This window comes from Aulonocara stuartgranti, assembly GCF_965226115.1.
Source record: "Aulonocara stuartgranti genome assembly, chromosome: 1".
Lineage (NCBI taxonomy): Eukaryota > Metazoa > Chordata > Actinopteri > Cichliformes > Cichlidae > Aulonocara > Aulonocara stuartgranti.
In genome coordinates this window covers 24,470,016-24,497,718 of record NC_138939.1, presented here as the reverse complement: position 1 = coordinate 24,497,718, position 27,703 = coordinate 24,470,016, and the positions used below count along the sequence as shown (strand labels likewise).

Sequence of the window (27,703 nt, the reverse complement as noted above, 5' to 3'; positions counted from 1 at the left end):
GGGGGAGGTCCTTGTTATATGCAAAGCTGGCTGATTTTCTAGGGAAAAAAAAAAAACATATATTAGCTTAAACACGTCTGAAGCCAATTTAGAAATGCTAAAACTCTGAAGGCAGCATAGAAATAAATGATCTGATTTTTCTTCCTAGTCTCACAAACATTGGAGGCATGGATCCACAGTAAAGCAATAAAAAGAAATACACAGCAGCATGGGAGAAAAACCCCAGAAAACTTTTTTTTTAAATAAATGTTTATTTTTTACCATTGTATTATCTTCTGTATACAAGAATGTGTAACAAAAGCCAAATAAGCAATCCATTTTAGTCTTTTAAAAAATGGTAAGGCATGTCTGCTTGTATAACCATCAACTTCGACCCCCCCCCCCCCCCCCCCCCAAAAAAAAAAACTTTGAACAACGTGCACCAACAGTTCCAAAACGCTTGATGTGCTCCTTATTTATCAGATTTTGCAAATCACAGCAGTACCACACTCACAGCATATGTTTTAGCAAAAGTGCAGCAAATGATTAACATCAAAATGAAGATTCTTGCATAAAACACTCTTTAAAAACCTCACATCACCTTTTCCCCCCTTTTTTTTTTAAATGCCAAAATGAATGAATGAGAGAAAAACAAAAACAAAACAAGTTTAGCACTGAATCGTGTCAAACTGTGAATGCGTGACCGTGGTAACGTATCACGCCAGGAAAGAGAGGAGTACACAAGGCAGTGGAGAATGGCAGACATTCCTCTTGTAATGAGAGAAGACTGTTGTTTAGACAGACACAAGCTCTTTGGAAAAAACTGCACCAAACTTCCAAAACATTCTTTTCTTAATTCACTTTCTTGACTTTGTCTGAAGAACACTGCTAAAGCCCAGCCTCATCTTAGTCATCCAAAAACTCTTGTTGCTGCAGTCACAGATCTTGTAGAGGCTCTAATGGGTGCATTCGACCTTTGTATGGCTGCAGATGCTTTGAGTTTTTACACTTTGGAGAAATAAAACTGAGCTGTTAAGCCCCACTGAGGAGCAGCAGTGCCAAAGCTTAAACAATGCCGTATCTGAAGCCACACGGCTAACTTCCTGCCTTATTATCAAGCACACACCGCACTGATTGTTCCGCCTCACTACCGACCCTGACTCAGAAATATCTGCCTCCACAATGTTTTGGCTGCGTTTGACTCCAAGTAAAACCCACTAACTTGCACTTATAATTGAGTTTTATTCCTGTTGCACAGCATATTCATTTAATTTGCCAATTATGAAATCACCAAAACACAAAGCGCGTTTAAAAAAAAAAAAAAAAGACAAGGAAAAAACATTTTTGCCATTACGGTCGAAACGTTCTAGATATTCTTGCTTAAGTGTAAACGTCCAGAGCTAAAATTAATTATCAGTCCACACTTCAACAGCCTCCATGTAACAAACCATGACTTTTACATGAAACCTCCTTCACTTCAATTATCGCGTCCTCAGGGCGGTACTCCTGGGTGAGTAAAGATGAGGAAAACCAGCACTGCACAGGACTGACAGCTAGTTACTTCAACGGCATTTAATTCAACATTCACCATGTTATAAATAGTTACAGCGTGACGTCCTCTCAACTCCCCGTCTGACCCACTGAAACAGCAGCAGCTGATGCTTCTGCTGGTCGTCTGTCTGTGACCACAGGATACGTGAGCAATTTTAAAAAGCTGTTAGTGCAACACAGTGACTCGTATAACTTCTGTATAAAAACGATTTAAACACAGTCGAGTCATCTAACTGTGTTTATGTTTAAAGTTTCCAATGCACCCCTCGTCCCGTCTCATGCAGGCTTTGACCTTGACAGGCTCCAAAGACTTGCTCAGTCATCCGTTTTAGTGTGCACTAAAAATTTCCATGTACCTTTTCAAACCCGGGGCTTTAAAATGTGCATCGCATCCTCTCTCCGGCACCAATGAGTTGCTCAGTTATTACGGCAGTGACGCGAATGTAGACGGGTCTCCTGCATGCACAGTTTTGGTGGGTATTGGGGAAGTCTTCTCAGTCTCCCAGGGCTGCTTCCAGGCATTGTTGGTGACTAATTAACACAGGTAGAAATCACCCCAGTGTTGACTCACTGCTCCCTTTTTAATGGGTGCTTTGCAGTTTACTCATTAGAGCATTAACTATGATCTCAGACCCTCACTGGACCATAACTGCCAGCTGCAAAATGGTTATTTTGACATGCATGTTGGCATTTAGACATTTTTGAGTGCACAGCATAGAAGGAAAACACAAACGGATTTTATACATACACACACACTTATATATATATATGTGTGTGTGTGTGTAGATAGATAGAGTGAGTGAGTGAGTTCAGGCACACTGTTTCTTTATCGATTTGTCTTAGCAAAGAATGTAGGCGGTAGTTCCATTTTGTATCCAGATGTACAGCACATTTTAAAGAAATTTCTAAAAAAAACAAAAAACAAAACCCAAACAAACCAAAAAAAACAAGCACACAAAACATCTTTTTGTTTTCTATCCCCCTGCTGTCATGTGAATATTAGAAACTAAGCATTAGGGTAAACAGCAGATAGTGCTAAATGTTTAGTCACACATCAGGCTGCATAATGGGATGACATATAGTAATTAAAATAAAAGCGGTACCGTGAAAAGATGGAAAACGCCATTAGATAGTGAGGAAAATGTGTATACGCTTCTTTTATAGAGTAATAGAAAGAAGATTAAAGTCTCTTCATATGTCACACGCTTGTTTTGCATCATGATTTATCCTCCAAAACTGTTTACGATTTACTTGTCAGCTTTTGTTTTGCTCTATGCGCTAACGTTTCACCTCAGTCAGGGTGAACCCTTGTGATTTTCAACCAGTTTTGATGACAGGTGAATGGAACTGCTCTGCCTTCGTGTTTCTGTGCACAATTAGTTATTGGGTGGCCTTTTGTTAATCGCTTCAGTGTTGTCTTTAGTCATGCTTTGGTTAAACACAGTTGTTGTGCTACACATATAAGGTTTGCTGCTCAGTGATTTAATTGCTATGCTGTTGGGGTTTTTGTGTTTTTTTTAAGTAGGAGGCTGCTGTTCAGTCACCTTATCCTAAAACCATTTCGATAAGAAGTGAGGTGAAAGAGGTCAACTGTGGGAGCTTCCTGTGGTGCTCAGTTTCTCTTTCGTGAGTCATATGAGCACACCGAGGGTAGATTTCCCTTATGGTGTTTTCTGTGAAGACATCCATGACGCTTGCACAAACTTTGTGCTTTTCTATCCCCTCTTCACGCTGTGGAGACGAGGAAAACTCGTGCCCCGAATTTTCTTTATTAAGCTTTTGTACATGAAACACATGATCTCTTTAGCTGCTCATAGCTCCTATTGATTTGTCTATTTGTGTATTTACTGGAAGGTCTCTGTTGAAGTAATGGGCTTGTGTATTGTGAAAACATTTCAGGTACTTATGAGCTGATGAGATTCAATCCTCCAGGCACACTCGTGATGGCTTCAACAATATTCACGCTACATATTGCAAGATATTGTATCCGAAAGCTACATTTCTCTGCGACTAGATGTTAAAGCCATTAGTTGCAGATGAATTGTCAAAAAAAAAAGTCTCATCTTTTTTTCTAAACCCTTTCCCTTGATCTTAATAGAAAATGTCATAAGGTAAAATGTGGAGGAGAATTAATGAGAACTTAGAACTTAGTGCTAATTGAATCTCACTTGGCAGATTGGTGTTATCAAGTTGTTGCTGAGTACTTTAAAACTATCGTTTCTCTAGTATAACAAAACAGAAAAAGTCCTTCTTGAATACTTACGTAAAGCTTGAGCCTATCTGAGCTGACACAGGGCAAAAGGTGAGGTCATCTGGCATGATGTGATAGACAAAGTGTCAGTTCAATGAAAAAGCGTGCTTTTTAAAAAATCTTTTTTTACCAATGTTGGAACTGAATTTTTTTTTAAAGACTGCAGGCTAACAGTTATTAAACTGAAACAACAGAGTGCTCACATTAATAACGGCTGCGTGCGCTCAAACCCCGAGGAACTGAGAGACAGCATTAACTCATTTCCTTTCATAAAGTATGGTGCAGTGCATCTCATGCTAAAGGAGACAGAACAGGAAGTGCATTACTTTAGCATTCGGCGAATGTGACCAGTTCTTATTATGGCCGCCACTTATAGCCTTTCACTCAGCTATGAACCCTTCTGGTATACAGTTCGACATCAACCACTGTGTTGTGTTTGTGAAGTGCTTTGCTCCCTGAGCCTCTTGAGTCTGCTAAAGGTCAAAGCCTGCAGGACACAGAATGAAAGTTACGAATAGTTACCTTAGTTGTACGAGTACATTTGGAGCCCTCTGGTCTCGGAACTCTTTTTTAAAAGTTGCTGACTTTGTACGCGTCCTCTAAGAGAACACGACCAATTACACCGCATGTAGCCTGTAGGGGGCATAGGTCTGCTCTCATTAACCAAAGAACATGCAAATTTCAGTATGATGCATTGCAAGACATGAGGGGTAACCAGCAGAGGATATCAGAGGTTACGACGGGTAACTTTACATGTATGCAAATAAACAAGTAACATAAAGCAAAATTCATCAGTGTGGCAGCCAAGAAAATTAAGGAAATTAAAATTTCATAAGGATATATCTATTATTACTGTCCTCCAAGTCCTCTGAGAATAACAGAACCAGCGTGAGTGCATGTTAACTACCCAGACAGACGAAAGTAAATTAGATACCTGAACGCTGTTAACAGGCAATTAGTGCTGCTGCAGAACCATTCTTAGTTTTTATTTAACAGATGATCAAATAATTTGTAGAAACAATGACACAGTTGTTAAAAAAAAAGTATCCATTGCCAGTAAGATTACATTACAGTACCTTCCACTGTAACACATACTGTAACTGCTTATAAGTACAATACAATCAATTAAATGATCTGAAAATATAGATCGTTTTCTCTGTGGGGTGGATGTTTTCTGTAGCTGTAGAAACTTATGAAGCCAACAAAAATAATCTGTGCAAAGTAGTTCTCTTAGTGCAGTACGATAGCACTTTCTAAAGAGATAATCAAATGTGCAACAATAATGTGGCTGTAAGACCTGCTGCTTCCTGAAGCCACGTCGATATGACCAAACGGGAAACCAGGCGAACTGCTAGCACTGTACAACCTGCACAATCACTCCAAAAAACTGTGTAGCCTGCATAAAAACGGAAAAAAAAAAGAATGTTTTGTCAGTTAACATCATATCCACGCATGCACACAGTAAAACTTTCTCCTTTTGATTTTGTTTTTCCTTTTGGGGGAGAAGACTAATAGGATAAAATAGGTGTCTCGTTTTCTCCATTCATCATACAAAGGAAAAGAAAAATAGATTCCCTTTTATCTGGAACAAAAAATCACTGACAGAACCATCTTTAGAGGGTTTCATTTCTAAAAGATGTTTTGGGCTTTTTTTACCCTCCAAAACTCACTTTAGAATAATGAGAAAACACATTTTCTTTATTTTGATGTGAAAGCTGGTTCACTGATGGCACCAAGCATTCTTTGGGGGACAAGCGGGATGCAGCACTGCACTCACTTTCACTCCTACCACACCATACAGTAAGCCATTCTCAGCAGGTTTCCAGGAGGCTCTACATGTCCAGTGAGGGAACAGCAGTACAACTTGCTGTTAAACATACTGTTACGTAACAGTAAAAAAAAGTCAGTGGTAATGCGGGCCACACTGTATTATCTCCACTGAGTCTGCATCGCCCAAAGCGGGAGTGTGAGGGCAACCGTCAGCAGCAGTACGGAGGGTCCGCAGGAAACTGACTTGCCCGCGGCTGCTGCGCGCTCATCGCTTCTGTCAGCTCCGATCACGGGAGCCTCTGTTCCAACAAAAATAAACTCTGTTGTGCAGCCGTCGGAGCAACCGCTGCCGCTGCCGGAGCTGCTGCCCTCGTCACCTGCAGCAACACAAATTAAAAATTAGATGAAAATAACATTATCAGAAGCAGCTACCGAGTGCGGTTCATTGCAGAGGGGAAGAGAAAGCGCACAATCGAGCCCCGGTCACACGAGAATGTGGCAGAAAAAGAAGAAACAAAAAGCTCACCCACATACATCCTACTGATATATTCAACAGTGGGTGTTATAATTTGGTTAGTCGCTTCGGTTGTTTGAAATGTTTTGTTCAGTTCAAATATTCACAATTACTGACTATCTACTATGCTATTATTATTTTTTTTCTTGGCAAAGCTGTAGCATCATTGTTTAAATAACCCTCAGTATTTAGATTAGTGAGCGACTGAAGGTTGCGACGCTTTCAGCTTTGGCACAGATTCCTGCAGTCTTCAGCTCAACAGCAGGTTTTAAACAGCTGCTTCAACTATTCAATTCAGTTTTGTATGAACGGAAAACTGTTTAATTGGTTAACTGCTCAACAGCAAACTTTAGGCACTGGAGTTGTTACAGTGAACATAAAGATACAAAGTATCCTCTAAACTCTTGCTGATGAACAAGCTTTACCCTACAGTGCCTGAACCATGAAACAAATGCCAGAAAAATCTAAAGTTTTTAAAAATAAATAGCAATTTGCATACTAGTTTTAATTCGAATCAGTTGTGCTATATCTGACTTTTTTGTCCAATTTATTGCTCACAGCCTAATTATCTTAAATAAACTAAAATATACAAGGGTTTAAGGTTAGGGTTTAAAAAATGACACTGACGGTATAAAAACCGTATCCAATCTAATACACTTGGTGTTATTGTACAGGGTAATTATGCAAATACATAAAGAAAATCTATGAAATCTGAATTTAAATACAGCAGTACAATCCATTCTTGTCAGTGAATGCCTGCTTTCTACCATAAAAACCAGGAGGAGAAATGAGGTTGTAAATTGTTCTAGCACCTCAAAGCAACAGCTTCACACATTAATTACAGTATGTTGGGAAAAGAAGGCTGAAATATGTTATGATTAAAATTTCACAGACTTTCTCAAATGTCCTACAAGCACTTCTTTACTCATTACCCTAATATTGCCTCCACATGCATTTACTTGTTGATTCGGGGGAAGGGGACCCACGGAGTCTGCACATGATTTTTGTCGTTGTGGTAATTCAGGAGGGTTTCTTCGATCTGAGGTGCTGGTGGTTCATAAGCTGACTACTTGTATGGCTAAAGCAGCTGTTGAACTAAGACTTTGCCGGCTTGTGTACCTAATGAGACACTGAGTTCAATTTTTTTGTACAACACACGCCGGCTTCTTTTTTTGGAACAGCTTGACAGCGTGAGGTTAAAAATTAAAGTGAACGGTACAACAAAGCTAATGAGTTGGGTTCATTTTGTTCTGTTTGGGACTCTCGGCTCCTTCAAAGGTACTGTCGAGACAGTTCCTATTGTTCAGTGTGGCAAATTTACATGTCAAAGTTAACCACAGACCTCAATTTTAAAAACATACAAAGATTTACTTAGCAGCCATGAAAAGATCTGCTTCTCAGGGCAATTCTGTTTGATTATCTGATCTCAAGTGCTGGTGTAAAAGTTTCCTTTACAGCTGACAGTGCCAGGCTTTCCTCGCTCAGTTTAAAATGGTGGGAAATGTGATTGTGAACGGCAAAGTGCGGGAGAAAGTCTCACCAACAAATCACGCGTAAACGTCCTTTTTTTTTTTACGGTTTTCTTGCCTCCCTTGCCAACCTATGCAATAATTTCGGGCGCTTTAGCGCCGGATCTACAATGCTGAAGTAGACACCGCTCCCAAGAGAAAAACAAACATGACAGCAGCAAAGATGGAGCTGAAGTACAAATTATGGCGGCAGCAGTCATGCAGCCACATGTTTTGTTTGTAGCTCGCCGAATTTCTCCCATCTTGTCAGCTTAAGAGGATCCACAGAATCAGAAAGAATGGTTTCTGTCATAGCAGCATTTGAGATGTGCATCTTCCTAAACATAGGCTTGGTTGTCTGTCATTGTCTGTGTCACCACACCTAGAGCTATTTATTCTCCTAATAAATGTCAGTCTTGCTTCAGTGCAACACTAAACATCCTGCAGAGTTGTATACCGAGTTCCTACATGAATGACAACTGAGATCTTATTTCAGTAGTAACAGTGTATATATTTGTCACAGTGCCGCGTGTGGTGTAATGTAGTCCATATCAAAAGTAACATGCAGTGAGGGAAAGCTTTTCTTGATCTATTTTACTTATTGTTAGATTGCTTCCACCCACAGATTGAGCTGTGAGCGTGTGTGTAATTGATAGAGTGCAAAAATAAGCAAATAAGAAAGCTTACTGGAGTCCTGGAAGTAGATGTCATTTCCGTTGTATGCGTTCTTCAGCTTGTTGGTCATGACACGTAGCGCCATGATCTGTTGCCGAATCAGCGTGTCGGGCCTGGTGATATCCACTTCCACCTCTGGGTTGTTCACCTGGTTGGTTAGACCCTCCTTCACCACTTCAGGAAAATATCTGGACACAGCGACACATCAAAAAACTTGAAAGCATCGTCGAGTATTTGGGGACATATGTTGATGACAGTCAAGTCAGAACTGATGGAAAAAAAAATAAAATAAATAATATTAAATAAATAAACTAATGTAAAAAATCTGTACTGACACATCCTTTAGTAAATAATTTATTATCACTATGTTTATGAAAAATATTCATGAATTATGTTGTTCTATGTATGCTTGATAGTTTGGCTGCAACAACAGAAAGCCATCATCACTGACGCTAAATCTACTGTGAGGCGGCTCACAGAGCTTAACACTGTGTAACTTCAGACCATGCACACTGACAGACAAACCGAGAATAAAGCATTCCTATTTATATCACGTGTTTTCGGTGTAACTGGTGAAATGTGATTCTCAGTTTGCTTGTTGTCACACAGAAGAATAAAGAAATCTCTCCAATAATATCCCTAATGTGATATTCATATATACATAAGTCTTGTAGTCTTATACAGTCCTGTGAAAAAGAAAGTTTTCACCAAACTCTCTGAAGTCTTGTTAAAAACTAAGTACACTGTTACTGTTTCCAGAGGGTAACCAGAAACCAAATTTACTTACTGATCAACAGCAAGCGTGAGCACCTCTATAAGAGCAGAAGTTTGGCAGTTTGATGGTAGGTTAAAACAATGCCACAATATTCCCAGGAGTGGAAACCCCCAGGAAATTCACCCCAATGTCAGACCGAGCAATTCTCAGAGAAATAAGCAGAAAATCCAAGAGCTACCTCTTTGACTCTACAGGCCTCGATTAGCATGTTAAAAGTTATTAACACTGCAGTTAGAAAAGACCGAACATGACTTCTCTTATTTGCCACAGGACCCTGGACACCTTTCAGTCATGGGTCGACCATGAACATACAGAAAACAAGTGCTTTAAAGTACTACGACTGCAGGTAGTTGAATCTTGGTGTATTAGTATTTCAAAGAACTGCACACAGTCCTGTGAAAACTTTCTTTTCCACACGGCTGCTTGTCTCATATAATCATTTATTCGTGAAGGTAACAATCACTCAGTTCTTTTACACATGTTTTATGACATAAAGGTGAAAATGGCCACTTTAATTAGTAGATCAGCGGTCCCCAACGCCCGGGCCTCGGACCGGTCCGTGAGTCGTTTGGTACCGGGCCGCGAGAGTTGAGACTCAGGTGTGAAATGTATTGTTTTCAGGGTTTTTATCGGTTTTTAGTTATTTTGTTATCGTTTTTAGCGTTAACTCGGTTTTCCTGGGTCTTTTCACGTGTGTTATGATATGTGTTACGGTATCGGTACTAGTTTTATTTTGTTGTATTTATCCACGACACCTTAAAGGCTGGTCCGTGAAAATATTGTCGGGCATAAACCGGTCCGTGGCGCAAAAACGGTTGGGGACCACTGTAGTAGATCATAGCACGAGACACATAATGTGTCGAAAACATAACTATTTACCAAGGATTTTTCTTTTTCTCTTCCATAAGGGTAATTTCCATGCAGCATATCTCTTAAATGCAGCATGTGCGCTCATGATTTGGGACGACAAGCTGAGTCCCAAAGTAGACCAAGTGAAATTAGACAGAATTACAAGAGCTGTTCTTTCTAATGGCAGATGCTTAAATCAGACAAAACACAGGAGTGCAATCAGGCTTAACGGTCTATTTCATGTTGGGAGTGGTTGCACTTCACACAAAGAGCTCTTAACATGCCCGAAGCACACAAATGTCTGTTTTGTCTGTTGTAACTTAGTGAATCAAGAATTATTTAACTGCTTTGCAGCGATGCAATCTGTGCTTCATCATCTTCTCCAATCATTTTGTATTTCATTTAATAACTTAAAGGTGAACAGAGCTGGACATAGTCCGTTTTCAAATAAGAAGAGAATCCAATGATTTTACACACTTCTAACGCAGTTTGACTGTTACTGATGTTTTATTATCAATTTACTCACCAGATTTAGAGTGGCGCTTAAAAATGTTACTGGCACAAACAATTGTCTTTTATTGCACCATCTGCTGATTTTGTTTCTTGGAGAGGGCTAAAGTGATGAGCTTATATATTTTCTCTGGTTCACGGTTACAGACACGACACAGTGACCAATCAACTGTACGGTTTAGCTTCACACTGCAAACTGAACGCCGGTGACAAGAAGTGTTGGAGCGCCTCTCTCCTCTGGGTGTTACAGCCTTCAGGGATTATATACTGTACAAGTTCTCCATAAGAGTACTAACCCATTGTACTTACAGAGAGAGAGAGAGCGAGCGATAATCTCTGAACAGAGTGTGGTTATTTTAATCCCTGGCAGGCAATATGTGATAACAGGAGAGATCGTGTGACTTTGCTGTGCTTATAAAGAGTACCAGAAGTCCTCACCTGCCCTTAGTGTGGCTGTTCCAGCACTGCTCCTCATCGGGCTCTGTGAGTTTGCCCTTGGCACAGATGTCATCTGGCAAGTTGGACCAGAACCTTTTGGACTCCTTGAGTTTCTCTTTGATGTCAATCACCTGCCATGGGCCAAAACAGTGAGCAGAATTATATTACATTTCTAATATTTGTTCCACACTGCTTCAGTAATATTAAGGTCTGCTCCCTCACTCCATGACAGACATTACACTGTGTTGTAAAGATGGCTGTAGACACTCGCTGTTGGAGCTCTCACCTGACCTCCTCCATACATATTGACAATGATTTAAAGCAAAATGTTCAAATTTAGATTCATCACTACACAAGACCCTTTGACACTGATTTTCAGTCAGTATTGTGCAATTCAGCACACCTCAGCCTTTTCTCCCCTTTCCCCCTTCTTATAAAGGGCTTCTTGACAGCCAGCCTTCCACTGAGACCATTTCTGATGAGGCTTCAGAGAACAGTAGATGGATCAGCTGAAGGGTCAGATACATCTCTTGGGTCCTGTATCTTTGTTGGTTTTTTTCCCCCTGTTTCTTAAGGGCATGACTTTCAGATACTGTTCATCTGCTGTATATAGTTTTCAGGCTTCTCCCTTCTTTCTTGTCCAATTTAAAAAAAAACAAAAAACACACTGCACATTCGTTGACATGTGCCAAGTTTTCAGCAAATTGATCTTTGGGAATCACCAAAATATTACCCTATATCTGTCAAACTGTACTATTGTTGACATTTTTGTAAATTCAGAAAATGAAAAATCTCTGTTGCTCAAGAGCTCCTTAAAAACTACAGCAAAGTTTGGCTCCTGTGAAGCAAAAATGAGAGAAATGAGCAAACTATAAAGGAAAGACTTTTGCACAGTAGTGTGAATCAAGTTAAGGCTTACTAGTGTGAATGACACCTTGAATTAGGTTAGGTTAGGTTAGTTAGGTTAGAATGAATATCACTTCTGTACAGAACCACAAGTTTAAAAGGTCTCAACAGAGTTTTCAGATTAAAAAAAGTAATTTGAAGAAAACAAAGATCCAAATAAATTTTCATAATAAAACTGTGATAAAAAATATGACTGATATTTTTCTAGAAATGGAAAAAACACACACACACTTAGAAAACACTTCAATATTTCCTTCTTTGCACATGAGTGAGGCACGTCGTGACTTTAAACAGTCATGTTGCACAAGCCTGTTTTTAGTTTATTCCATTAGGACAGTGGTCCCCGACCTTTTTTGCGCCACGGACCGGTTTATGCCCGACAATATTTTCACGGACCGGACTTTAAGGTGTCGCGGATAAATACAACAAAATAAAACTAGTGCCGGTACCGAAAAAAAGAAGATTTATTCATAACACACGTGAAAAGACCCAGGAAAACCGAATTAACGATAAAAATGATAACAACATAACGCTAAAAACCGATAGAAACCCTGAAAACCATGCATTTCACACCCAAGCCTCAAGTCTCGCGGCCCGGTACCAAACGGCCCGGGGGTTGGGGACCGCTGCATTAGGAGACCAGTACTCCAACCAACCCCTTTTTCATTCCATTTAGTTTTGAATCCACTTCCATCCATATTGTGTTCATCTGTGATTCATACAAGGCAGACTTGAGATTTCAAATTTGATATCTGGCATGAGTGTTCACCCCCAACCGATTCCATCTGGGCTCAGCAAGAAGTTTGAGCGCGTGATCAGAGAAACGGGGGAAAAAACTCCACAAGGACTCATCATGGACAGAAATCTACTGTGTTGCTTTTGTCATTTTTATAGAATTAGTAACAATCATGAAGACGGAATCAAGTTATTTTAAATCCTAACAGATGGAGTAACATATTGCTTTATTATTTATACTCATATAGAAGTCCATAAACGTCTTCGTGTTTAGCTTGTTGATGAAGCACACAGATCCTTGAGCACATAACAATTAGCTCTAATAAAAAAGCAAGACGATGCACAGTTTGCAGTATGAAATTTAAACCTTTGTGAGCAGCGGAAAATTTGCTTAATTGTCTGTTTTAGAATTAGATAAAAACACTGACGCCACTCTTACTGCTATTCGTTACACTGTGAGATGAAGCATCTTGATCTGATTCCGTCTTTGTGGTCTTAGAGTTGTCAGTTTTCCAGTTTTCCAATATTGAGAGAAAACTTTGTCCTCAAGACCATCGCTTATTTAAAGAAGAATATCAGAGTGGTTATAACGTTCAGCAGAACAGTGAGATAATTACACTAAACATCAAAGTAAAGCTTCAAGAGAATCTCTTTAAACAAAGAAAAATAATTTTTAGGAGCTCAGACCTCAACTCAGTATGGAGATACTGTGTGACGATCTCCAGAGAGCTGCTCACAGCAGGCGACCTGAGCATTAGTGCTGGGAAATATGGCTAAAAAATGGCAAATGTACGAGAGAAAGAAAACTTTAACAAAGTATAACATTAAAGTGAAGACATGGGCAATTGTGCACAATTAGTTTAAACACATTGTCTATCTACTACAGGCCTGTATTAGACACGTTTGTTCATTGATTCTCTGCGTGTGTGTGTGTGTGTGTGTGTGTGTGTCTGTCTGTGTGTCTGTCTGTGTGTCTGTGTGCGTTCGTGTTAATATATATTTTATATATATAAAAAAAAAACATTGTTGATGGGTCACAACCTTCACTTTGAAATTCTATTTTTTTGAAAATTGTTTTGGACTTGAACCAATTTCAGCTGCTGAATACCTCGAGGCTCTTCAAAGCATAGACTGCAAAATATCTGTCTCATACAATTTACAGCCATATATTTCTAAAAAAAAACCCATCATGTTATCGAATGCAATACCCAAAACGTCTCTTCTTAATCTTAGTTATATTCAAACGGAGTTGCCAAAGTATACAAACGCATATATTTCAACTTTAGAGGTAAACCCTGTGATATTAATAATGACTGCTCAGTCAGGAGGAGTGACTGCCTTCACTGGAACCTTTACATCAGACAGCTGAAACAGTGGTTGATAGACATATTACAGTCCAGGCACAGTAATATGGTAGAAACAAACCAATAAGGAGAATTACTTATTTTGTACTCGTCTATAATTCAGCTCCATGAATCAACTAGTGAACTGTGACTGACACATGCTAACAACTCTCTCTTGGTGGTAAAGCTTCATGAACAGATGGAGTCTGGTCATGTGACAAGTGAATCTACTAACACATGAGCTCAGTAATGATACAACATACAGCATGCGATAAAGGTGAAAGCTCCAGAAAAAGCAAGTGAGTGGGCCTTCTTTACCTTTAGGCCAACTATAGAAATGATGACAAATTGCAAATGAATCCTGGGTGGATGAAATCCTAAACACTGCCAGTGTACTGTATTAGACAGTCCTCCTTCTGTATGTTTTGAGCCAGGCTTGGTGTGATTGTAAGCTGTAGTTCGGCTTTCTTACTTGGACATTGCCTTACTTTTTACTCATTTTCATACCTGGCTATTTTCACAGGGTTTGATTTGTTAAGCCACTTAACAATGACCCATGAATCATTCAGGTATAAAGGTACCTAACTCTAGGGATGAAATGTATGTGTTGATGCATAACAGACAACTTAGCAAAGAACCAATTTTTTTTGTATCTTTAGGCAGCAAAGTATATCATTTGTTCCTATTTCTTTAGTTGAAAAAAATCCAAACAAAACACTGTTTGACAGGCATAAAATAGTATTTTTGTACCAACAAGCTGATGCCCAAAGAGTTCTTAGCTGAAAACTTGGCATATCTTGGCGTGGTCTGCAGTGTGTCCATAACAAATTGAGAAAACTGCACAAGTGGAGGACAAAAGAAGAAGTGGCAGGCCTAAAAAACAACCTACAGCAGATGAACAGCATCTGAGACCGATGTTCTTAAGAAAGAGAACAAAATCCTGCAACAACCTAACACAGGACTAGAGAAATGGCCTCTCAACCGATCTGTCTACTGTTCAGTGACGCCTCAGAGATGGTCTCAGAGGAAGTACATGGGAAGAAAAGGTTGAAATACACTAAATTATACAAGAACTTGGTATCAGTGGCAGCAGGTCTTATGGAGTGATGATCCAAATTTGAATTTTTGGGCTCAAATTGTCACCTGGAGGTCAGGAGAGAAGCACAACAGCAAGTTTATAAAGTCATCTGTTAAACACGGTGGTGGCTCTGTCATGGTTCGGGGGTGAACTTTTGTCAGTGGTGTTGGGGATCTTGTCACGAATGCAGAAAGGTAACATTAGATTTTAGATCTACCATCCAATATTAACTGGAAAGCGTTTGATTAGCAACAGTTTCACTTTTTAGCATAGCATACTGCCAAAATAAACATATAAAAATTCACTATGAAACACTATCAGTAATGGTTTGGCCTCCACAGAGAACTTTCCATTATTGAAATCATGGGATTAATGATGAGTGTGGTCATCTTGACAAAAAACAGGACAAAAGGCAGCCAACATCCGAAGAAAAGCTTTGAATGTCCTACAAGAAGCCTGGAGAACTATTCCTGAGGACTGTTTGAAGAAAAAACAATGCCTAAATTAACTGCCTGAGAGTTCAGGCTGTGTTGAAGAATAAAGTCGTCATACAAAATATTGACTTTCAGGCTCGTAAAATTGTGCAAACTCTGTTTGTTTGCATTTTGTCTGTGAAGGTTCTCAGTCATCCAGGTCATCTTAGTCTAAGGAGCTTGGAAAGAAAAGCGTCTGGACTTCTTTAAGTTGCTTGAAGACGTTTCACCTCTCGTCCGAGAAGCTTCTTCAGTTCTAGGGTCAAATGGTGGAGAGTCCCTGAATTAAATCCAGTGAGAGTTTCCCCCCAAAGAGGGACAAAAGGACCCCCTTGATGATCTTGTACCTAATCACATGAGCCAAGGTGTGAAAATGGGTGTGGGTCACAATCAGCCAGGGTTTCGGGTGAGCTCATTGTGAAACATATCCCCACCCTAGCATGCAATTTCCTGAGGCCCAGGATGTGAGTGGGCATTAAGACGTCTGGGAAGGGAACTGAAAACTGGATTATAGATGGCAGACAGTTGGTGTCGTAAACCACCGCCTCTGTTCAAAGATGGTCGCTCACAGTGGACATAATTGGCTTCTTTCACTCCTCTTTCAAACCATCTGTCCTCTCTGTCCAAAATGTGAACATTGGCATCCTCGAAAGAGTGACCTTTGTCCTTTATATGCCGATGGACTGCTGAGTCTTGTCCTGTGGAGGTGGCTCTTCTGTGTTGTGCCATGCGTTTGTGAAGTGGCTGTTTGGTCTCTCCAATGTAGAGGTCTGAGCATTCCTCGCTGCACTGTACAGCATACACCACGTTGTTAAGTCTGTGTTTTGGAGTTTTGTCTTTCGGGTGAACCAGTTTTTGTCTGAGTGTGTTGCTGGGTCTGAAATACACTCGGATGTCATGCTTGGAGAAAACTCTCCTGAGTTTCTCTGATACACTGGCTACATAGGGGATGACAATGTTGTTGCGTCTGTCTTTCTTATCCTCCCTCGCTGGTGTCTGGTCTTCTTTTCTGTGCCTCTTTGCTGACTTTAAGAACGCCCATTTAGGATAGCCGCACGTTTTGAGTGCTTCCTTTACATGTGTGTGTTCCTTCTTTTTTCCTTCAGGCTTAGAGGGAACATGTTCTGCCCGGTGGTGTAGGGTCCTGATTACTCCAAGTTTGTGTTCCAGAGGGTGATGGGAGTCAAAGAGGAGGTACTGGTCCGTGTGTGTGGGCTTCCGGTAAACTTCGATGTTGAGGTTGCCGTTTTCTTCAATGTGCACAGTGCAGTCCAGGAAAGGCAAACAGTTGTCCTTTGTGTCTTCCCTGGTGAACTTGATGTTTTTATCTATGGCGTTGATGTGCGCAGTGAAGGATTCCACTTCTTGTGTCTTGATTTTGACCCAGGTGTCGTCTACATATCTGTACCAGTGGCTGGGTACTCTTCCTTTGAAAGAGCCAAGAGCCTTCCTTTCCACTTCCTCCATGTAAAGGTTGGCTACAATAGGCGACACAGGGGAGCCCATGGCACAGACATGTTTTTGTCTGTAGAAGCCCTCGTTGTATTTGAAATATGTAGTGGTGAGGCAGAGGTCTAACAGTGTGCAAATCTGATCGGGTGTGAAGTTGGTCCTGTCTTCCAAGGAGCTGTCTTCTTGTAGTCGTTTTCTGACAGTCTCCACGGCCTCCGTGGTGGGTATGCAAGTGAAGAGAGAGACTACATCAAAGGACACCATGGTTTCATCTGGATCCAGGGTAAGTTTCTGGACCTTGTCGGTGAAGTCGGTGGAGTTCTTGATGTGGTGTGCGGTGTTCCCCACGAGAGGTGCAAGGATGGTAGCAAGGTGTTTTGCAATGTTATAAGTGGCTGAGTTTATGCTACTGACTATGGGTCTGAGTGGGATCCCTTCCTTGTGGATTTTAGGAAGTCCGTAAATGCAGGGTAAGGCATCCCCTGGATAAAGGCGGTGATATGTACGGCTGTCAATGATTTTGTCCTTTTCAAGGTCTTGAAGGCAAGCTATAACTTTCTTTTTGTAGCTGCTTGTAGCTTGTAGCTTTGCATTTTGCTTTTTCCCCATATATGTTTACACATGCATCAAGAAACCACTTCATCTATTTCTCATTTTCCAAGCACAATATAAAGAAATGAGTGGTGACTCAGTATTTCCTTTAAAAGACTTTTATCTTCATGACAATTTTGCAAAATCAGTCTGGAGTGGAGATCACATGACATGACTGAAGGGTCTAAAAACAGCTAGAAACAATGTTAGAGCTGCTATTTCCCAGTTTAAATGATGAACTTTGATACAGTCAAAAACACTTTTTAATGTATAAACTATTTATTTGTGAATCCAATTTAATTCTTACATGAAACCTTTTACATTTTTCAGCTAAATGAAAAATACTGCTAGCAGACTTTAGCTTGGTTATAGTCAGTTACATTGCTTCTCTCTGACCAGACTGAAATCTCATAAGAAAAAGAGGCAATGTAGCCTGCAGGCTTAATAAAAAAATTATATTGTATTTAGGGAATTAAATGCTCTGACGCTCTTGAGGCTAGGCAACGCGAGGAAGCTGTTGTATATAGTACACTAGTTATGCCAGGCTCACATAATAGTGTGCTTATATTTGCACTTACGTCAGTGCAGACAAATGAATTTTGGGATCCACAGTTTAAGTTCTGTGAATAATAAAAATAATAGCAATAATCTAAGGTTGTGCAGCAGCTGTTTGTTTCATATGTATACAAAAGAACTGCCTTATATCTTTCAGCTGTCTATCACAGACACACTTTGTGAGTTAGAACTAGAAAATGTTGCTTTTGCAAGATGGGGCTTTTTGTGTGAGACTGGATGAGAAAGAGAGAGAGCTGAGAGACTAGAGCAGCTATCAGGTCATATCTACCGAGCCTGAGGTAATAACCCAGTGAGCAGCAACGTTTCTTTATCTTGGCTTTGGCTCCAGGCCACAGTAACATTCAGCAAAGCCACAGCTGCACAGACTAAATACCTCATACAGTGTAACTCTGATGTTCTTGAGGGAGGTCTAAAATATGATAACTTACTAGTTGTTGTTATGACAGATATTTAATAGTGTAACACATCTGCATCTCACAGCTGCTATTGCTTAAAACGAACCTTCACCGAGACAGATCTTTACACAGATACCTTGATGTCAAATACGCTCTACCCACTGAATTTTCATTAGCATTGTCCGCTATAATCACACTGCAGAATTCTAATCAGTATTTTGCATTTTTACTAGTTCTACAGTTGTCTATAAGTTCAAGTTTCCCACATACAGTTAACACTGCAGTCCCTCCATTTCTCAGTGGATTTTTTTTGTCCTGTATTTTCATCCTGTTCTCAAAGAAAGACTTTACGCTGTGTTCTGGTGCTGATATATGTTTATTTTCATAAACATATATGAAAAAAATATATATGAAAATAAACATAAGATATATGTTTATTTTCATAAACATATATGATCTGACAGTAAATACACTGAGACTGCTTGAACTTGAATCATGTATACTGCTTCATAGGGTGTGCATGCTGTGAAATGCAACATAAAGGTATGGTCAATTCATTTCCTGTACTACGTATAACTTTTCTACTCTTCTGGATCACTCAAAAACATTTTTCCATGCATATAAGCACTGCATAGTGTTTCTTGGTATGGAACCCAGCACTTTATCCATCACTTACTTGTTCTAGATTTTTTGTTTGACTGAACACATCTGTCTGGTGAGGTTTCACTATTTTTGGGAGGTCTGAATGTGTCAGGGTAGAACATAATGTTGGACCATCTTCTATTTTACCTCTGTGGAGGTCTCAAGGACAGCCTCTGTGCTTGTTGTTTAGTATAGGAGATAGTGCTGAGCATCACTGTGTTCCCTTATCTAAAGGGGATGCAGGAACGGGAATAAAGAAAAGCCTCTGTGGAAGGATAACCTTCAGTATGGGCATGACCCTACCTGCTGCAACGTGTGTGCTCATCTCTTCTTAATACGGAGAATTTTCAGTTAGGATGCTAGGTCCACTTTTTTCTTAATAATTTGCCTCTGTACCACATGACAGTGGATTTAAAATAAAAGATAAAGATTCAGTTAAAATGAATTTTTTTAAAACTATTTCGAAATTACAAAAATGCAGTGAGCCATTTTCTGATGCCGAGTCATCAATGTGATATGTACTTATTTATGTTTGACTTCTAACTTCCCATCGTCCAAACATGGCTGGTCAGGGACAGCAAATGGGCTGGATGTTGCACGTGGATGAACAATGCCCAGGTCTACTTTCAAGGGAACACTGGTGAGTATTTTTTTTCTTCCCAGAAAACTGACATCAATCAGCAAAACACCAGAGCTGCTTTTAACTGTAGCATCTTTTTTTATGTTGCTCAGCTAGCTTCTGCATGTCTTTTCTTCCGGAATAACACATAATCACCCAAAGTGTATTAAGCATCCAGCGTCCTCGGCATCAGGATTCTGAGAATCAGGAAAAATACTACTCTGAAACACATGTAAACTGTAAGTAACCAAAACACCAGATCTATTTGTCTGGTGACGTGTGTGTTTTCAGTGTGCTAGGTGCTTGTGCATGTTCAGTTCTTTTCATTCGGATAACCCAAAATGTATCTGTCTCAAAACTCGTGAGGGGGCACATGTGTATTCATGTGCAAGTGTGAACACACACACACACACACACACACACACACACACACACACACACACACACACACACACACACACACACACACACACACACACACACATAATGTCCTTGTTACACTGGGGATTTGAGAGAAGTGTATACAGTGAAGCCTCGGGTCTTAACAGGACATGAAAGGGCCTGTACCAACAGGATGCCACTGCAGGAGACTGCCCTCATATTTGATGTGGTAATCCTGTCATGGAGACACCAAAGCTGGTTAGGTTTAACACATGCTGGTGTGGCTCTGATTCACAATAGCCCATAGCGTCCTGGCACTAACAAAACAATATGGACCAGATCACAATGTGCTTGGTTATTTTTGCTCAAACTTTAAAATTTAACAACAGTAATGTGATATTGATACGGTCCATTCTGACAGCTAAGCATCTGCAAGCAGGAGCATTTCAGGTGAACTGGAGAAAGGAAGGACGGATCATTCCAATGTACACATATAAGTAAATAAATCCATTTATGATTCATTGTGAAGTGAAAGCTTATGGAAGTTTAATTCAGAGTTTTCCATCTGTATAACTCGATGTACGGTCTACATAAACAATGTCTAAAGTTCAGTAACAGTTCAGTTCAGTACAGTCATTTCAACTGCACAAATACAGCAGTAAACAAACACTCGTTCATGAATAAATAACTGCAAGCATACACACATAAGCACACAAACACACAGCATACTAAGGGCAAATTGTGAAGACAAAAATCTAAGCATGAGTCTTTATATGAGTACCTAGGGCAGTGAGTTTGACTCCAGCTAGAATAGCTGCTGCTTTCACCACACATCTATGCTGCAGCTGCAAGATTAGATGCTGCTGAACCTTCAGCATTTCTCTCCGTCTCACTGGGAGCCCAGAGGTTACTGCTGCGCTGCTTTAAAAAACCCTTTAAATAACTGATAATATCACTGGTAGGTTCAAAACTATATCACTGACAAGAGTGACGCAGGTTGCTTCTACATGCAGTTATTAGGCATAAACTGATAATAGCTGCAGTCTAACACAATTAGCAATCCTGTAATAATTCATCAGGGTTATTGTGTTTAAGGTTTATTTATTTATTTTTAAATTAACACCTATTTGAGAGGTGTTAATTTAGCTGCACAGAGACCGCACTTCCTGGTGCAACACTGGTTCTTATATTTGACATCTTAAGTTATTACATGTAAAAAGTGAAATGTGAATTGGATGTAATTATTTCATAAAGTCACAACCTTTAACTTAAATGAGACCATGCTTAATTTTTAAGAAAATCAGAGAAACTAACTCACATTTGTGATGTTGTGTTGTTAGTCACAGTTAACTCAACACACAACTCAATCTGCAAAATATAACCACATTTGCAAGGATGTAAATTACAGAAGAACACAATGATTTGCAAATCTTGTGAACTGACAATAATCAAAGGAAAACAAATATAAATGTTTAAGATGAGACATCTTAACACATCATGAAAAATATTAGCTAATTATGAACAACACATCTTTAAAAAATTGGGGCGTAGGGAAGCAAAATGCTGGAAAAGAAAGTGGTACTAAAAAGAAGCACCTGCAAAAACATTTTGCAACTAACTACAGTTAATAGGCAGAAGTCAGAAACATGATCGGGTTTAAAAAGAGGATCTTAGAGAGTTTCTCAGGAGTAAAGATGGGCAGGAGTTCATTAACCTGCATTTATCTAGAAATTGTAGAACAATAAAAAAAAAAAACCAACTTAAAATTGTCAAAAATATTTCACCATCTACAGCACAGAAAAGCTTCAGAGGATTATGGGAGTCAGGAGAAATCTCTGTGCGCAAGAGACAAGGCCAGAATCAGTATTGGAAGCCTGAGATTTTAAAGCCTTCAGGCCACACTGCATTAAAAACAGGAATGAGCTTATTTAAACTGGGCATGGAAATTCATGCATGGGCTCATAAACTCTTCCAGAAATTGTTGCCTGCAATGCTGTATAGTGCCATCCACAAATGCAGGTTAAAGCTCTATCATGCAAAGAAGAAACAACACTTGAATGCGATCTGGAAACACTATTAACTCCATCATCTTCTCAAAGCTTATTTAAACTGAACTGGACTGAGGCAAAAACTGTTCTGTGGTCCGACGAACTGAAATTTCAAATTGTTTCTGGAAAACATGGACGCCAATGTCCTGCAGACCAAAGAGGAGAGGAACCATCTGACTTGTTATTTGGAAAGGCACCATCGAGGCTCTTTATAGTTCAAGGTAAAGCCCTGTATATTTATTATTAGCCACCAAGCAAAGGTTCCAGTGCCTATATTCACCTTGAAAGTCTGACCTAATCCTACGCTGAGAGGACTGTTTGTCATCATTAATAATCAATGAATTATCCTCTTCACATAGGTCAAATTTGTAGTGCCTCCACAAACGTCTGCCTTAACTGGTAGCTTGTAGAGAGGGACCGATAACCTCAACAACAAACTACCAGGTGTGATGATGCAACATTAAGATGGATAAAATGCTTTAATTTTAATGTAAACAGTTTAATTTTTAAAAAACTGGAAATGAGCTTAAAGAGTTAAATATAACTATACTTTAACATTAGGATCTCAGGGTGATTTTTTCAAAACTACTACTAACAATAATGCCACATCAACATCACAAGGTTACACCAAATGTCAAACAGGACCTCTATTCCATTAAATCGTTTATACAAACAAAGCTTAATTCCAGTCTGCCTTCCTCTGGTTTTGCTGAATCCTGGAAGTGGTGTCAAGTGGCTGATGAGCATTCGGCGCATGCAGCAAGCAGGGCAAACTCCAGCAATGCATGTTAATTCAGGTCCAGTAATTTTAATTAGGGCTTTCACAGGTCAGATCCACCAGCTTCAATTCCAAATTTCAGCCACAGAACTGTCTGTAGATATGAGCAGTACAACCTTCTTAAACAGTTTTTGTTTGTTGTGTTGAGTTTGTTGTCTCAGCATATCACATGCATATAGCCCTGAAATATGATCAGCGCTATAAGTAAGTGCCAATATTTCTGCTAATATGTGCCTGCTTGTCACGATGAAGTGCTGTATACAGACGGGAAGCAGACTTATAGCTCACCGAAGCACAGATTAAACAAAGGGACCGGCCCCTGCTTCCTCCCTGCCTTTTCTGTTAACAAGTGTTATACCCTTCCCAAGCACACACATGCACCATTAACAAAGCCAATCTTAATCGATTTCACAAAAAACCCCCACTGTGATTCACCATGAGTCACTCTGTTTGAGAAGAAAGCATCAATCGCAATCAAAACACACAGCACCAGTTTGTCCCTCATTCCAAATGACTCACACAACAAGCAATTTTATGAGAAATAAATAAGAAAAACCAACAAAGTAATACACGAATGTCTTTTAAAAAAAGAGCCCGTATGAACACTACATGGTAAAACAGTGAAATCAGAGAAAATTGACTACATGACTGTTAAAGATCCCTTTTAATAAAAGAGGATGCTGAGGCACTCCTCTGCTTTCACTTTGCAGCAGCAGTGTCCCTTTATCAGATGCCCAATACGACACATTCATATTGGGCTTTGCAAGATGATCTCATGGTCTGTTTGGGCTCATGTTGATTTATAAGCCCGGAACGTGCTTTAATTAGTTTCAATAGAACTAAAATCAATACAGATTTTCAGAGCGAGCCTGTGTCAAAAGCTAAAATTGAGATAATGTGTTTGCACACTGTAGATGCAGTGAGACGTCTGCACTATAGAGACAATCTAGAAATCCTTAAAATACCACCTTAAAATATCAAAAAGGAAACAGTAATCAGTCCGGCTCACACAAAGTCACACATGATGATTTCCTGGATGTTCAAAGTTAAATATAATACCTTCTTCGTCTTCAGAGCACATGTTCTCAACCAGTTCCTTAATTTAGTACAGTTTGAGTTGTATGGGCACACAATCATACCCCAAAATGCGAAAGTTTTAGTTATTTCACCTGAGAGTTTTTCTTAATTTTCCAAGGGTTCACTCATTTAAAAAAAACACGATATCATTTACTTCTATGCACCAACCCAAATTAGGCAATATGAATGCAAATGTGTGCAAATGTTGTGGTGAAGCTTATGCAGAAGTTCAATGAGTAAGACCTGTGTTTGCTCCTCTGCCTGGATTCCTGGCCGCCCGGACCTCCGGTCTATTATTTAAATCACTTCTGCCTCACTTCTGTCGTCATCACCGTGGCCCAACCATTTTTTCTTCAGTGAGAACTGAGCCTTAGTTTTGCATGCTTTAAATCTATTCTCATTCTGCCTCTCACTCTCTCAGCCTGCCTCCTCCCCATCTCCACCTCATCCTGGTCATTCATCCAAGTTCCCATCTGCTTGATAACCACCACCGCCAGCATCTAGATTCTGGGGGGTCCTGTCCTACTTCCTACCACTGTTGGAACCTGTCAAATTCATCTGAGCCTAATCGCTAAAATGTTTATGACTCAAACACTGTACTTCGATGAATCATCTTGTTCTTTCAAATGGTCATTCCTTATTGAATTACCAGTCAAAAAACTGATTGGCACTAGGGTCCCGAGTAAATGGCCAGAGCAAAAACAAAAATCTTTGGAGTCACTGACAATCAGAACCTATGGCTTGAATAGTGAAGATGCTTGGATACTAGCCAAGGTATGGACAGGCCAACTGGCTCAAGCTATGGCAAGAATTCAACAATTCCACATAGAGATATCTAAGAGCTCAACATCCTATAATGGAGAATTTTAAACATGTTTTGAAGTCGGACCTTGAGAGGGGAACAGAAAGCAGAGGAGAGTCCATCCTTGCTGCTGCAGGACTAAGAGGGCCTAGAAGCATCTGTGTTGTTCATTTTTTAATTTAAACAGAAAGAACAGTTACTACAAACAGATGTCAGGTTGTGTGGAACTGAAGCCTCTGATCAGTAGTGCTTCTTTATGGAAACAGGATTCTAGCAAGATGAGAAGAGCAGCAGTTTTCAGGAATTTAAGACAAGAATTCTCCTTCAGATGTCATCTAAACTTTTAATGCAGCATCTACCTGAAGTGCTGTGCCATCAGAGTTGAAACAACCCTGTATTACCTTACGGCTGTAAACCCAAGGACTTTGATGAATTTAGTATAAATATGGATTTCAGACATAGCTCATCATTAGATGTTTAAAATGTTCCCGTGGCTGTTAAAGTCAGGTCATTTCTAAATAAGCTAAACATCCCAGTTACCAGTGCTGTGACTTTCACAACAGGTGAACTTGTTAATGTAATATTTTGATCCTCTTCCTGATTATGTATACAGCTAATTACACAATTAGCAGAGGCTCTGTAAGCGTAATGAAATCTCCCACACATCTGTTAATTCCTGCAACAGGCAGCAAGCGATAGTTAGCATGCAGTTTGCAACTTATCCCCATGACAACAGCTTTATGCAGTAGCTGTTGTCATTTTCAACAGCCCTGTGCGCGTGTTTATGTACACTTGTTATTTCTGTAATTATATGTGCAATAATTCTCTTACACAAAAATGCTCAGCTTACTTTGTATTAACTGTAACATCTGTTAGATCTTATTGTTGACGTAAATGTTCTCAAACATTTATCTTCAGTGGGAGAAAATACACAAGACAACTTATATAATCCATATGGATGCACATTTTTCTTTTTTTTTAAAGAAACATTGTGGGTGGCTGCTTTAACAGCTGTAAATATAAAAGTATTGAAATTTCATAGCAGGAAAAAGTCCAGGGAGAAAACCCTGGTGTGTCTAAACAATTAAAGCCATAGCAGATGCAGCAGCAGGAGATTACAGACTAAACGGGCTTGTTCCACCACAATAATACCGGATACGTGTTTACAATGCACCTGTGAACTGCCAGAAGCTTTCTGATTTGTGTTCCTGTATTTCCTTAAAAAAAGACCAGTATAGTATGATATAACACTAAAACAACCCAGATTACATAAATACTTTAAAATAAATAATTTGTTAATTTGTTTTAATGAAGTAAATACGTCTCAATATTACCTGACTCCATAAATCTCATACTGACTACTTTAATATAAAACTTTAATGTAACCTATTTCTAGGTATATTTGTGATATTTATACTGGAAAGAGCTTAATTCATGTTACTGTGAAACAGAAAAAACAGACCTCAAATGACGCAGATACTGAGCAGCTTTAGTACAGCACATTCACGTTAAACAAACCGTGACCTGACTAATGTAAGCACAGATGGAAGTTTCATACACAGCTGGTTTTGTGTCCCATCCCAAGGGTAAACCTACCATTTGGGGGAGGGGGCTTTATAAACAGATGCTTCTCTGTAACATAAAGTTACTACACTAACTTCATGGAATAAATTAGTTCAAATCTCTTGCATATTTTAAACTCTCGAGGCAGGAAACGTTAAATAAAAGCAAACACGTTGATGTAGGGGGGGAAAGCCCCTTTATCAATGCACTTCCCGCAGAAACTAAGATTAATAAAAAGGAATGAATTTATAATGCGGATTATGCTGGTGCTGACTGATCATCGGGGAAAGCCGGCTCAGCTGTTAAACACCTTGGTTCAAGAGAGGGCGCCTTGATCATTTAAATCATCTATTGGAATTATTCTTATAACGGTTCATGCACGAACCAGAATCTTAAAATCATGTCTCACCTTATTTGTTTATATTTTGTATAAAAAAATGAGAAATATGTGCAGCGGTACTGAAACATATGCAAACATAAATGGAAATGCAGCATTTCAAACTGTTCTAACAAGACTGAAAGTCATTATTTGGCAAGACCGCATTTATTCTTCAATACACCCTGAACTCACTCAAACAAACTTTCTTTTAATTTCTGTAAGCAGCCTTCAGGAATAGTTCTCCAGGCTTCTTGAAGGACTTATTTGGATGTTGGCTGCCTTTTTGTTCTGTTCTCTAGCAAGATGATCCCACACTGCTTCAATGATGTTGAGGTCCCTGCTCTGGAGAGACCTGGAGAACCACTACACACCATGCCGAGATATTCCACGAGTTTACCTTTTTTTTTTTTTTTCCCACGAGTTTACCTAATAGCACTTAGAGGCTTAGGGACTAGTTTATGCCTGTCATACTGTGCTATATTTAAATGTTGCATTTTTTCAAGATTAAAAAAAACCCTATGTGCCTAAAGTTACAATTTAAAACTGAGTCTTTGGAAATTTTCTGCTATGTGTAGATGCAAAACTGGTTCACCCTTGAGTTAGATAACTTTTATATGTTTCATGACTCATAAGTGAGTATTGAGTAGCTTCACAAAGAAAAATAAAAACTTCCTCTAAAAACGGTCAGGTACAAGGACTGGACTGAAAATGAATAAAAAAGCAGGCCATGTCCAAAGAAAAACTTTGAAAGACCTTCAGAAAGTTTGGGCAACTGTTGTTTAAAACCACACCAAGTCTGGATCACTGGAAGCAAAAGAGAGCTGTATACTAGCCTAAAAAGCTATTGTAATGTCATACTTTAACAACTACAAGTACATAAAACAGCCTGTTTGCAGTGGGGCACAAATTTCGAGCGAGATTTAACACACACCCACAAAAAGCCACCATCTAGCTTTAACTGACCAGTTATTAACAAATATCATTGTATCAGTACTTAAACACTATGAACACATTCAGCAAAGAAAATTTGAATCATCTTAGAGTA

The 27,703-nt window shown here is 39.4% G+C and overlaps 1 protein-coding gene across 3 annotated transcripts in view; it reads right to left on the bottom strand.

Annotated features, from left to right (window-relative positions):
- Positions 1–263: 263 nt before the first annotated feature.
- gpc6a (glypican 6a) overlaps positions 264–27,703 on the bottom strand; it is a 159,903-nt gene continuing 132,463 nt past the window's right edge. For all 3 annotated transcript variants that reach the window (XM_082539578.1, XM_082539579.1, XM_082539580.1), the window contains 3 exons: positions 10,821–10,951; positions 8,261–8,436; positions 264–5,928 (listed from right to left, as the gene is read on the bottom strand). In XM_082539578.1, coding sequence (XP_082395704.1) covers positions 5,711–5,928; positions 8,261–8,436; positions 10,821–10,951 — 525 coding nt within the window. In that variant the 3' untranslated portion in view covers positions 264–5,710. The remainder of the gene's footprint in view (positions 5,929–8,260; positions 8,437–10,820; positions 10,952–27,703) is intronic.